The 12164-nt window shown below is 46.1% G+C and overlaps 1 protein-coding gene across 1 annotated transcript; it reads left to right on the forward strand.

Moving 5' to 3' along the window:
• Positions 1-3684: 3684 nt before the first annotated feature.
• NDUFB2 (NADH:ubiquinone oxidoreductase subunit B2) lies at positions 3685-11546 on the forward strand. The gene is made up of 4 exons (XM_044246721.1): positions 3685-3848; positions 8335-8479; positions 9657-9746; positions 11464-11546. The coding sequence occupies exons 1-3, from the start codon at positions 3739-3741 to the stop codon at positions 9729-9731; spliced, it is 330 nt and encodes a 109-aa protein (XP_044102656.1). The 5' UTR covers positions 3685-3738; the 3' UTR covers positions 9732-9746; positions 11464-11546.
• The last annotated feature ends 618 nt before the right edge of the window (positions 11547-12164 follow it).

Genomic DNA, 12164 nt, shown 5'->3' on the forward strand with positions numbered 1-12164 from the left:
TTTTTTTTTTTAATAAGAAATAGCATTTTCGGGGCACCTGGGTGGCTCAGCCATTAAACGTCTGCCTTTGGCTCAGGTCATGATCCCAGGGTCCTGGGATCGAGCCCCGCATCGGGCTCCCTGCTCAGCGGGAAGCCTGCTTCTCCCTCTCACACTCCCCTTGTTTATCTGTCAAATAAATAAATAAAATCTTAAAAAAAAAAGAAATAGCATTTTCTCCTACATCCCAGTGGACTCTCTTGTTTGCTTTGGAGACCACTGCTCTAAGTAGTGAGTGAAAATCACGCTTTCTGCTCTCTGGAAGTTCTGCTCTGATCACAGGACTAGATTCTTCCATTCTTTTCTTCTCAAGAATTCCTTTCTGTCTTTTAGGAAGCAACTAAGGTTTAGTCAGAGGTTCATTTGGGGTGGTTTTTTTCAAAGAGTTAGGGTGGCTCAAGGTAGCTGGGAGGGGGCAGTGGCACCATTTAGCTCCTTCATGGACACTCCGGCCAGACACAGGGCAGTTGTGTCAAGTGCACATACGCTGTGAGGTGACGGGGGCACAGGCACAGAGCGGGCACTGCCCTGAGTCCACACCAGCACTACTGAGCTTTAACTAAAAGCCAATCGGTTTACTCACACCACCGTGACACGTATTAGTTATCTATCAGTGCCTACAAATTACCCAAAACTTAGTGGCTTGAAAACAACAAAACTTAGTACCTCACAGTGTCTTCAAGTCCGAAATCTGGGTGCTGCTTCCCGGGCCCCAGCTCAGGGTTTGCTCGGGCTGTGGGTATCTTGAGGCTCCACAGGGGTGGGTCTGATGCCAAGCTCATTCATATGGTGGTTGGCACAATTCAGTCCCTCACTGACTGTTGGACCAAGGGCCTCAGTTCCTCAGGAAATTTTACAGTAACAGAAAATGAACACAGGCTCTATGGAACAGAAGAAAAATGGGCAACAGATATGCTTTAATATGGGTAATTTGCTTATTTTTAAATTAAGCACATTAAAAAGGCAAAACTTGATTCATAAAATAATCTTCTTAAGGAGAAAACGCTATGGCTACTTCCTTGGCTGAACAGGGAGCCTGATATGGGGCCTGATCTCAGCATCCTGGGATCATGACCTGAGCCGAAGGGAGATGCTTAACCGACTGAGCCACCCTGGCACCCCTGTGGAATAGGTTCTTGATTTGGGGTTAGGTGCTCTATGTTAGGTCATTTAGAGTCTGTCTTTCGTTAGCAGTTGTCAGTTTGTTAACACTTGACTGGGAATTTGATTCATCATGTAGCGGGTGAGAGCTCAGTGTCAGGGCTTGGCATCCTTCCTCTCACCTTCTGAAATGCATCCTTTCAAATGGGCGCCCATCATGGGGCGCCTGGGTGGCTCAGTTGGTTAAGCAGCTGCCTTGAGCTCAGGTCATGATCCAGCATCCTGGAGTTGAGTCCTGCATCAGGCTCCTTGCTCGGCGGGGAGCCTCCTTCTCCCTCTGCCTCTGCTGCCACTCTGCCTGCCTGTGCTCTCTCTCTCTCTCAATCTCTCTGACAAATAAATAAATAAAATCGTAAAAAAAAAAACCACACCCAAGTATTTAAATAAAAAAAAATGGGGCGCTCATCTGAGAACCCAAAAGAAGCTGCCCAACCCCTAGCTGCCATCACGCAGCCTGCCTAAAGCAGTAAAGCATATTTGCCCTGGGAGTTCTTAAAGCATGTCTGCAGAACAAACATGCATCCCTGCTACATAGTCAAAGTAGTTTACTGATTGGACCCTAAACTTTCTATAGTAAAAAAAAACAGAATTTGGGGCGCCTGGGTGGCTCAGTGGGTTAAAGCCTCTGCCTTCGGCTCTGGTCATGATCCCAGGGTGCTGGGATAGAGCCCTGCATTGGGCTCTCTGCTCAGCAGGGAGCCAACTTCCCTTCCTCTCTCTTTGCCTGCCTCTCTGCTTACTTGTGATCTCTCTCTCTCTGTCCAATAAATGAATAAAATCTTTTAAAAAATTAAAAAAAAACCCCAGAATTTGTAATGTAAGACATTAAAGCCAAGGACCCCACAAATGGTCTATAAAACAATATTGCTTTAAGTGCAAGCAAGTACTGAAGTTAAAAGGTTTTTTTTGTAATTCAGCAAGAAAGATGGTGAGGGTGAGAATGGATTTTAATTAACCAGAATCCAGGTTTTGCTACTTAGGAATGGAAGACATAACAAAGCATAAACATTTCCTGAATATGTGGTGTGGGCCAGGTACTCTCTTAAATGACTCCCACTCAGATGGGGTCCCTGATACTCAGAGAAGTAGAGTGACTTGTCCAAATTCATAGAACTATTCACTGAAGTTTGAACTTTAGATATTTTGGCCCTTTTTTTGTTTGTTTGTTTAAGCTGTGCCTCCCCCTCCCCCCCGCCCTTGGCCTTGACATCATAAATTCATTCTTTGCTGGGATTAGGGAAGTTGTGTAGCCTGGGGAGTGAGCTGCCAAGGAAGGATGATGGAAAGCCCTGTCTTCCCAAATCATGAACTTCCTATCTGAGTGGCTCGTTTATGTCACTAGAAAGGGTAAGTGATGAATGGTAGCTCAAAGAAAAGCCACGCCAGTGTATCAACTAGAAAGTCAACTTTTATCAAGAGAAAAGTGGATTCTTCTCCAACTTATATACCAAGTGGACAACAGGAGAGAGTCCTAAAGGGCCAGAGGGTTAATTAACAGGCTGTTCAGAAGGTCACAGGGAGTGTAATCCGTAAGCTTTACCTGAGCCTAACTCCACGGAGAGAGATTGCCCCGTTACAGGGCACCTGGAGACCCACATCTTGGTACAGGACAGGTGTCATTTATAGTCAAGGCACTCAACTCCCTAAACTCCGTAAGTACCCTATTTTTCTTGCCTGAGTGTGGCCTCTTCAGTGTTTAGCTGAAGGAGCATATGATCCATTTCAAATTGAAATCCCCAAGGTGTGAGGCTGGCAGGCTAACTTTATAATTTAATCAAACCCGGAACTTTTTAGGGAAGCTGTAACCCACACAGCAGTAAAGACCCTAAGAATTTGCGGGAGTGACGTGGGGTGTGTACCCAGAGAAGCTCAGAGTCCATCCAGGATTTACTAGAAAGCACTATTTAGAGAGAAAGCCGAGAATCCAGGGCGTGGCTCAGGATCAGGGAATCAGAGCGCGGCGTAAACCCGAGGCCACGCTTAAATGCAGATTCCTCGGCCCTACTTCGGACTGCAGAGGATCTGAGGTCGGGCTCCTTAGGTGAATGTGATGCCACCAGCCCACGTAGGAATATTTGGGAACCACCGATGGGCTGCCGGTCCGTTATCAAGTTTGCAGAGAAAGAGTAAGACAAGACCTTATAGAGACCGTTGTGAGCCTCTTGCAGGAGAGGAGAGTACAAAAGACTAGCTTTGGGGACGTCCTCTGGTTCAGAGGGTCCGGCGGCCTCAAAGGGTCCGGAAGGCAGTTTACTCAGGCGCAGCAGGCCGAGGAGCGGGCGGAGGTGGGAAAACACCATCGAGATCAGCAGTCAGGGAGGAGCGAGAGCCGACTCAGTGCTGGTTTCTAAGCACACCCGTACAGAGGGTCCTAGAGCCGAGCCCGAAGCCCGGCGACCGGATTACGGTTTCCCTCCCGGCGTACACCACCTTCGGCGGGGGCGGGGGGAGGATGAGCAGGTCGACGCCGTGACGTCACTGGCCGGGGCGCCGGGGGAAGTGACGTAGAGGCGGTGAGGCCTGAGCAGTTCTCTCGGGATGCGGGCTGGCATGTCGGCTCTGACGCGCCTGGCGCCTTTCGTTCGCGCTGGAGGCCGGTTGTTCAGAGGCCCCGGCTCGCCGGCGGCTGGAGGCAGTGGAGTTCGTCAGTGAGTGTTGGCTGGGGGAGGGTCCTCCCCTGCTTCTAACGGAAAACGCAGGTCTCCGGGACGCCTTCACCTTGACACCGGGCGCCTGGGGCGGGCCGGGAACCTGCAGAGACCTGCGCCCCGAGGCATGCTGGGACTTGGAGTCCGGCTCTGCAACCTCGAGGCTGGAGTGGGGTTGGGGGCTGGGCGGTGGGCTCGCTTGGCAGGTTTTTAACAGTGTCTCGGGCCACTCCGGCCGCAGGGGAGCCTGTCGTCGGGAAATCCAGTTGATCGTAGAGGAAAGCTGGAGCTCATTGGGAAGCGAGAGCGGGAGATGGGGATGAGAGGGCGTTCTGGCGGAGGAAGGAACTTGTACCTGTTTCCAAGCGGCAGGTGGGAGGCAAGGAGTGGCACGGAGGTGCCGCGGGAGACCTCTGTATTCTTTGTTAAAGCAGTCACAACAAAATCGAGCGGAAGGTATGGAGGTTTCCCATAACCCCCTGCCTCACAAGTGCATAGCTTCCCCCATTATCAACATTCCCCATGAGAGTGTAGAATTGATTGACACATTATCGGCCAAATCCCGGAGTTTGTATTAGGGCTCACTCTTGCAACACCAGAATTGAGAGGGAGCAAAAGAGGAGTCACCTGTGAAGTAGCCCAAAAATTCGACTGGAGAGCATAGTGCCGGGATGCCAAGGGAGGGCTCATCCGCCAAAAACAAATTGGTAGTGCAGAGAGATTCAGTAAGAGCAGGATGGACAGTAGAACGCTGAATTCTTACAGGTGATGTTCCAGGCCCCTTAGATCATCATCTACATTTTTTTCGAAGAGGCAGTGCAGGATCGCGGTTAAAAGCAGGATTCTGGCCCCAAACTGCCTCAATTCAAATTTCACCTCTGCCACACTCTAGCTCTTTCGCCTTGGAGAAGTTTCTTGATGATCTCTAATTGCCTCCCTTTTCTCACCCCCATGATGGGGATTATAATGTCAGTTTCCAGGGAGCTGAGTGAATGACAATTCTGTAAGGTATTTTAAGACAGCTGCTGCTGATGGGGCGCCTGGGTGGCTCAGTGAGTTGGGCCTCTGCCTTTGGCTCAGGTCATGATCTCAGGGTCCTGGGATCGAGTCCCCCCCTCCGGCTCTCTGCTCAGTGGGGAGCATGCTTTCACCTCTCTCTCTGCCTGCCTTTCTGCCTACTTGTGATTCATCTCTCTCTCTCTCTCTGTCAAATAAATAAATAAATAAATAATCTTAAAAAAAAAAAAAAAAAGACAGCTGCTGCTGCCTAGTAAGGACCTTACCAGTATTAACTGTTGTTACTAGGAAATGGAGACTCCAGAAGATTAAAGGAGTGACTTGCTTAAAGTCACATGTCTCTCAAAGCTGTGGAGCTGCGACAAGTTTGAGGTGGGAAGAAGGAAAAGGTCTGCATGACCTCAACAAAGACAGTGATGGAGAGCTCCCAGCCATAGCCCTTGACCTTGCATGGAAAAACTGGGGAGTGCCTCTCTTCACTGAGGTGTTGTTACTTCTGTAACACACCTTATTTTTATCACACACAGTTGTGTGAAAATAAAGTGCATAAGTATGGAGCATCTTCCGGATGCCAGGGGCCTTTCCAGGTTGTAGGGATGGAGCAGAATACAAGAGAGGTAAGGGAGCTTCCATCCCGGGGAGGACACAAGTAGAAGAGAACACGTGAAGGTACTGTTAAGAAATAAAGCAGGGGATTAATGTAGAGAGTGCCTGGGATGGGGGTGGATGGGGTCTTGTACTTAGGATGATGTGGCAATGCAGGCCGGATAGTGATTTGAACTAGGAACTCAGTGGTCCGTCAGCCAAACAAAGATAGAGACTGCAAGTGTCGAGGCTCTGAGTGCCGATGATGGACAGGCAAGCCAGTGAGAGTGGAATGGGCTGAGGAGAGGGAGCGTGAGGTCACGGGGAGGGATCGGGGCAGGTTAGTGACAGGCCTGTGGAGATTTTTTTTTTTTAAGATTTTATTTATTTATTTGACAGAGACAGCCGGAGAGGGAACACAAACAGGGAGTGGAAGAGGGAGAAGCAGGCTTCCCCCTGACTGGGGAGCCAGATGGGGGGCTCGATCCCAGGACCCCGGAATCACGACCCGAGCCAAAGGCAGACGCCTAATGACTGAGCCACCCCTGTGCCCCTCAAATAAATATATGTGGTCACTATTTTAAAAAAAAGATAACATATTACTCAGCCATTCAAAAAAAGTCTTGCCGTTGGCAACCACATGGATGGAGCTGGATAGTGTGAGGCTAAACAAAATAAGTCTGAGAAAAACACGATTTCACTCATAAGTGGAATTTAAGAAAACAAATCAGCAAAGGGTGGGGGGAAAAGAGGCAAATGAAGAAACAGACTCTTAACTTTGGAGAACACACTGATGGTTACCAGAGGGGAGGTGGTGGGGGCTGGGTGACAGAGGTGATGGGGATAAAGGAGGACATTTGCTGTGACGAGCACCAGGTGATGTGTGGAAATGTTGAGTCATTCTGTTGTACACTTGAAATTAATACTACACTATATTGTAACTAACTGGAATTTAAATGAAAACTTTAAAAAAACCACATACAACCCCCCCCCACACATACATATGAAAAAGTAAAAACCATCTCTTACACCATCCATAGCTAATTATCAATATTTTATGTAGAGCCTTCCAAATAAAAGTGTTAATATAGTGAATAAATATTTAACATAAGAATGAAACTATCATTTCAGTGTGGTATCATGCTGATGGCAATTCTAATTAAGAGCTGTGTCTTTGGTTCATAAAATGAAAAAATAGTATCGTTTATTTATAGGCAATATATAAGAGCTTAGGCTTTGCCTCCAAATAATACCCCAGTGTTTTCATTTGTAAACATTAAGAACCATAGGATCTGTCTCCTAGGGTTATGAAAATAAATGATAATGCATATAAAATGCTTCATCTAGTGTGCGGCACATGGTAAACACTCAGTAAATGATAACTGTTCATAACCTTTTAAGAGCAGGACGGGCAGATAAAAAGGGTAGGACGTAATATGTATCAGGGACCATAGATGTATTTGTGTTCACAGATCTACAGTACATTTGGGAGAAATGACAGTGTAGTTTTAGTAGTTTTTGCTGCACTAAAGAGCCCATTTTACAAGCTGTTCTTACCTGAAATGAAATTTTTTTAAAAAAAGATTTTATTTATTTATTGACAGAGACACAGCGAGAGAGGGAACACAAGCAGGGGGAGTGGGAGAGGGAGAAGCAGGCTTCCCGCTGAGCAGGGAGCCCGATACGGGGTTCTATCCCCATATGGGGCTCCATCCCAGGAACCTGAGCTGAAGGCAGATGCTTAACTGAGCCACCCAGGTGCCCCCTGAAATGCAATTTGTGAATACATTTCTATGGGAATTCTCTTTAAACTGTGTATTTTTGTATAGTAGAATATGTATAGCTGCTAAAGAGAACTTGACAGTAATGCCATTAAGTATGAATTATATTAAGTTAGATTCGATCAATAATAATTATAATCTAACTGAATAAAATGACTGCAGACCTCATGGATTGTGTCCCACAATTTGTCAACAGAATCTAAATGGAAAAAAAAAAAAAAAAAACCAAAACCAGAAAAAGTTGTTTGTACTTAACTGTTTAAGGCTCTTTGTTTTGTTCAGAACTATTAGCTTATTAAAAAGGATTTGCTGGTGTGCCTGGCTGCCTCAGTCGGTGGAGCATGCGAATTTTGATCTCTGTCGGGGTTATGAGTTGGAGCCCCACATTGGGTATAGAGATTGCTAAGAAAAAACAACAAACTTACCAAAAAAGTTTTGATGAGCCCTCTTTTCCATATAATATTCTTTATATTAATAAAGACGGGGACGCCTGGGTGGCTCAGTTGCTTAAGCAAGTGCCTTCGGCTCAGGTTATGATCCCAGCGTTCTGGGATCGACTCCCACATCGGGCTCCGTGCTCCGCAGGGAGCCTGCTTCTCCCTCTGCCTCTGCCTGCCTCTGCCTGCCTGTGCTCTATCTTTCTGACAAATAAATAAATAAAATCTTTAAAAATAAATAAATAAAGACTAATAGGGCAGAGGACATAATTTGCCTTTGAAATAGATATGGCTAAACAAAACAAGATTAATTTCCTGATTTGTTTTTCTGGGTAAGCTAAGTGACTGACTATTGCAGGTTCACATCCCTTAATTGAAACTTTGGGGCCAGTACCCCATTATTAGCATGTTCCTATTTCTGCTGTAAAATCCATGAATATTCACTAAAGGGAAATAATCGTATCTCATCCATGCAGGCCAGTTTTTGCTGCCAAACGAGTTTAAAAGCAGGCTTATGAAAGACGAGCTTCCAGGGATTATTTAGCTCTGTCATCCTGTACTTTGTGGAGGAGATGAGAAACGCTAGATTTGGTTTCTAGATGGAACTCAAAAGTTTTGGATGACTTCAGACTTGGAAGTTGCATGACGTTTTGTTCTGTCTCGTAGTGCCGGTGGTGGTGTGCATATCGAGCCGCGGTATAGACAGTTTCCCCAGCTCACCAAGTCCCAGGTGATCCAGGCCGAGATATTCAGTGGGACCATGTGGTTCTGGATTCTCTGGCGTTTTTGGCATGACTCAGATGCTGTGCTGGTAAGTGCAGGGGAGTAATTCTAATATACCGATGGAGTATTATAACTACTTGGATTATTACTAAATAGTAATAGCTTAGCTTCCCCCCCCCTTCCTGTTTGTAGACTGTTTTTCTATCTAGATAACATCCCTTTACCATGTTGTCTTTGTGTGTGTGCAGGAATCCTTTTACTTGATGAAATACGTAACCTCTGACCTTCCCCACTCACAGACGCGTGTGTAGGTAGTCCATCTCTTACGGTTTCTGTTAGGTTGCCGTATTTGGAAGGAAGACTAGAAACGAATTGTTTTACTTTCTGAACAAGGGCTTCAGCAGTGGGTTAAGTTTCACACTTAAATTTCTTTAAATGCTGAATGTCATCTAGTCTGTCTAGAGGCCCAGGGCAGCCAAATTGGGGTGGGAGGGATGTGGGCCAACTTGTCCCAAGGAGAGAAGGTAGCTAGTGGTAGCTTTCTGATGCGTCATCAGCCTTGACTAAGCTTTCATGACTTTTGCCCAGACCCTGTTCTCTAGGAAAGTATGCCTTTAAGCCATCGAAATCTGTGCTTGCTGACCAAGATAGGACAGGAAAAGAATCTTCAGCGTCCACATCTTAGACACATCATTTCTCTTATAACTTCTCTGTGTCCTTGTCACCCAGTAGAGAGCTGCTCAGTGTCTGTGAATTGGCAGCACGTAGTCACCCTTGGCTCCTGTAGGTCAGCTGTCAGGAGGCCATGTGGCCGCTTGGCCTGAGACGATGATGCCACCAGACGCGTCCTAGATCAGGACCGGAGCCGCATGCGCCCGCCGGAGCCGCCCAGGTCTCCCCTAGGCCGGCAGCAGTGACGGGACACTCTGAGACGTTCTGTTTTACTGGGGCTTCAACACGTTGTCGAGATGTGGGAGATCTTTGAAATTTGTTGTCTCCCTTCCTCCATCATAAACACCCACTGACATCCTGGCTCAGGCTGGTGGCCCCACAGCGGCCTTTGAAAGTTCAGGCTGCAGCCCGTGTGAGCGGATCGGAGAACAGCTGGACCGTCGCGTAGTTCAGAGTAGTCGAATTTGTTCTGTAGCAGGTCAAGGGCTGTGTGTGTGACAGCCTTACCAGACATATAGATACATACATATATATATATATTTTCATTGTATGGAATATAGATTTTTTCCTTTTTTTGTAATGGTTGTCACCAGGGTCACTTTGCGTATCCAGATCCTTCCCAGTGGACAGATGAAGAACTGGGTATCCTCCCTGATGATGAAGACTGAGCTCTCTGCAAACAGGTGTGCCCCAAACTCCTTTTTAAAGTCGTTTATCTTGTGTCGATAAAAATGTTTGACTTTATCATGGTCTTGAAGACAGTACATTTTTCTAAAAGCACGAGGGACAGTTAACTATAGCCGGTCTAGTTTCTCCCTTTTTAGTGTTTTTGTATCTGCTGTCTTCCCGTCCCTTTCTTTTGGTCTCCTCTTCCTTTTCTCTATTTGTTATTAAAAAGATTCTCTTCCTGAGTTTTGTTACAATTTAGGTTCCTGATCGAAGACTTTTAAAAAAATTCCTTCCCTTTTAAGATTTTATTTATTGGGTGCCTGGGTGGCTCAGTGGGTGAAGCCTCTGCCTTCAGCTCAGGTCATGATCCCAGGGTCCTGGGATTAAGGCCCACATTGGGCTCCCTGTTCAGCGGGAAGCCTGCTTCTCCCTCTCCCACTCCTCCTGCTTATGTTCCCTCTCTTGCTGTGTTTCTCTCTATCAGATAAATAAATAAAATCTTAAAAAAAAACAACAAAAACCTGTTTAAAAAAAAAATTCCAGCATATGGGAATGTTATGGTATGGAATTGTGTGGAAATTAACCCTAAACTGTAAAAGGTTATAGCCCTTTCATTTTTCCAAATTAGGAATCAGAGTTTTTGTTTCTTCCAAAGGGAGGTACTAGGAGTAGGTACTTGAAAAAGGAGTCCCATTTTCCATAAACCCCTCAGGAGTTAAGACACTCTCAAATGATGTGTTTTTAAATTCATCATCGCACATAAGTAATTGCCATCTCTCAAAATGACTTGGAAATTGTTTTATTTATTTATTTTTTGGAATTATGTTAAAGGCTAGGAAACATTAAATAAAAAAGTGTTCCTATTACATCATATTATTGGTATTGTTATTATAATTTTAATTAGAAGTAACTTAATGACATGAAAATTACAGTAGTTTTGGGGTATGTAGGGAGCAGGGAAATAGGAAAAAATGTCACCAAAGAGCAGACCGTTAAGCTGTGTTACCACTTCTTTTGTGTCTCTGGATTTACTCTGGGTCAGTCAGAGGTCCCAGTCCTTCCGCGGACCCTGCTTCCCCGGGTAACATGTCTGCCAGCACTAACCTCTCCTCTTCCTGTGGATCTCCCAATATTCTCCCACACAGTCATTTCTTATTTTATTTTTAAAGATTTTATTTATTTATTTGACAGAGAGATCACAAGTAGGCAGAGAGGCAGGCAGAAAGAGAGAAGGGAGGAGGCTCCCTGCTGAGCAGAGAGCCCGATGCAGGGCTCGATCCCAGGACCCTGAGATCATGACCTGAGCCGAAGGCAGAGGTTTTAACCCTCTGAGCCACCCAGGTGCCCCCCATTTCTTATTTTAAAGATGAGACTGTAGGGGCATCTCGGTGGCTTAGTGGGTTAAAGCCTTTGCCTTCAGCTCAGGTCATGATCTCAGGGGACCTGGGATCAAGCCCCGCATCAGGCTCTCTGCTGCTTCCCCCTCTCTCTCTGCCTGCCTCCCTGCCTACTTGTGATCTCTGTTTGTCAAATAAATAAATAAAATCTTAAAAAAAAAAAAAAAGATGAAAGTGTAAACCCTTGGAGAAAGCGAGGTGACTTTGCTTCTCAGGAAGACCCCTCAGACAGTCCATGTTCAGCGAGTGCTTGAAAATTGAATGAACCAAAATGATGAAATTGAATTACTGAAAATAAAAGTCCTTAAAGCTTTCTACTTTTGTTTCCCTGCAGGAGCCAGGTGAGAATTCCAACCGTTTATGGATATCATATTGTACATGAAAGTTGTAAAATTAAAGTGTTTTGGTCAACAGTAAGGAACAGAGTTCTGAATGTTTCTCTTAATGACCGCCGCCCTTTCTGAATTATTTCCTGTGCTCCCAGCTGCTGTCCTGACTGTTTCCAGGCCCTTTTAGTGGGTCCTCTTGGGCCCTCCCCAGTGTAGACAGATACTCGCTCCACTTACCAGTGAGGCAGTTGAGGCCGAAGGCCGTGAAGTCACTCTGTCTGTGGGTCACACACGGATGAGTGGCGACATTAGGTCTGACCCTACGCCTGACTGCAGTGCCAGAATGCCCTCTTCCTAGTGCATGTTTTGTGTGTTGTGTATGTTGACAGTGTGGAAACTTGCCGTGTCTTTACGGCCGGCGTCGTCTTGCCGTGATTGACAGACGCTAGAGGTCCGGGCAGTCCTCTTCTGCATTAATGTATCTCTCGTGGGCTGGGCGTTATGCCAAGGGGCCTTTAGTGGACATAAGGCGCACATCTAACTAGGATTTCTTTGGGCTGGAGGAATGGGAGGTATGGGTGAAATAGGATATTCCCCTTTTATCTCTTTTTTTTTTTTAAGATTTTATTTATTTATTTATTTGACCCACAGAGAAAGATCACAAGCAGGCAGAGAGAGTGGGGAAAGCAGGCTCCCTGCCAAGCAG

The sequence above is a fragment of the Neovison vison genome, chromosome 4, assembly GCF_020171115.1.
Source record: "Neovison vison isolate M4711 chromosome 4, ASM_NN_V1, whole genome shotgun sequence".
NCBI classification, from domain to species: Eukaryota; Metazoa; Chordata; class Mammalia; order Carnivora; family Mustelidae; genus Neogale; species Neogale vison.

Excerpts from the sequence above, each read along its gene's own strand:
- NDUFB2 (XM_044246721.1), top strand. The coding sequence starts at position 3,739 with ATGCGGGCTGGCATGTCGGCTCTGACGCGCCTGGCGCCTTTCGTTCGC. Across the intron at positions 3,849-8,334 it reads GGAGGCAGTGGAGTTCGTCA|TGCCGGTGGTGGTGTGCATA; the intron begins GTGAGTGTTGGC and ends TCTGTCTCGTAG. Across the intron at positions 8,480-9,656 it reads ATGACTCAGATGCTGTGCTG|GGTCACTTTGCGTATCCAGA; the intron begins GTAAGTGCAGGG and ends GGTTGTCACCAG.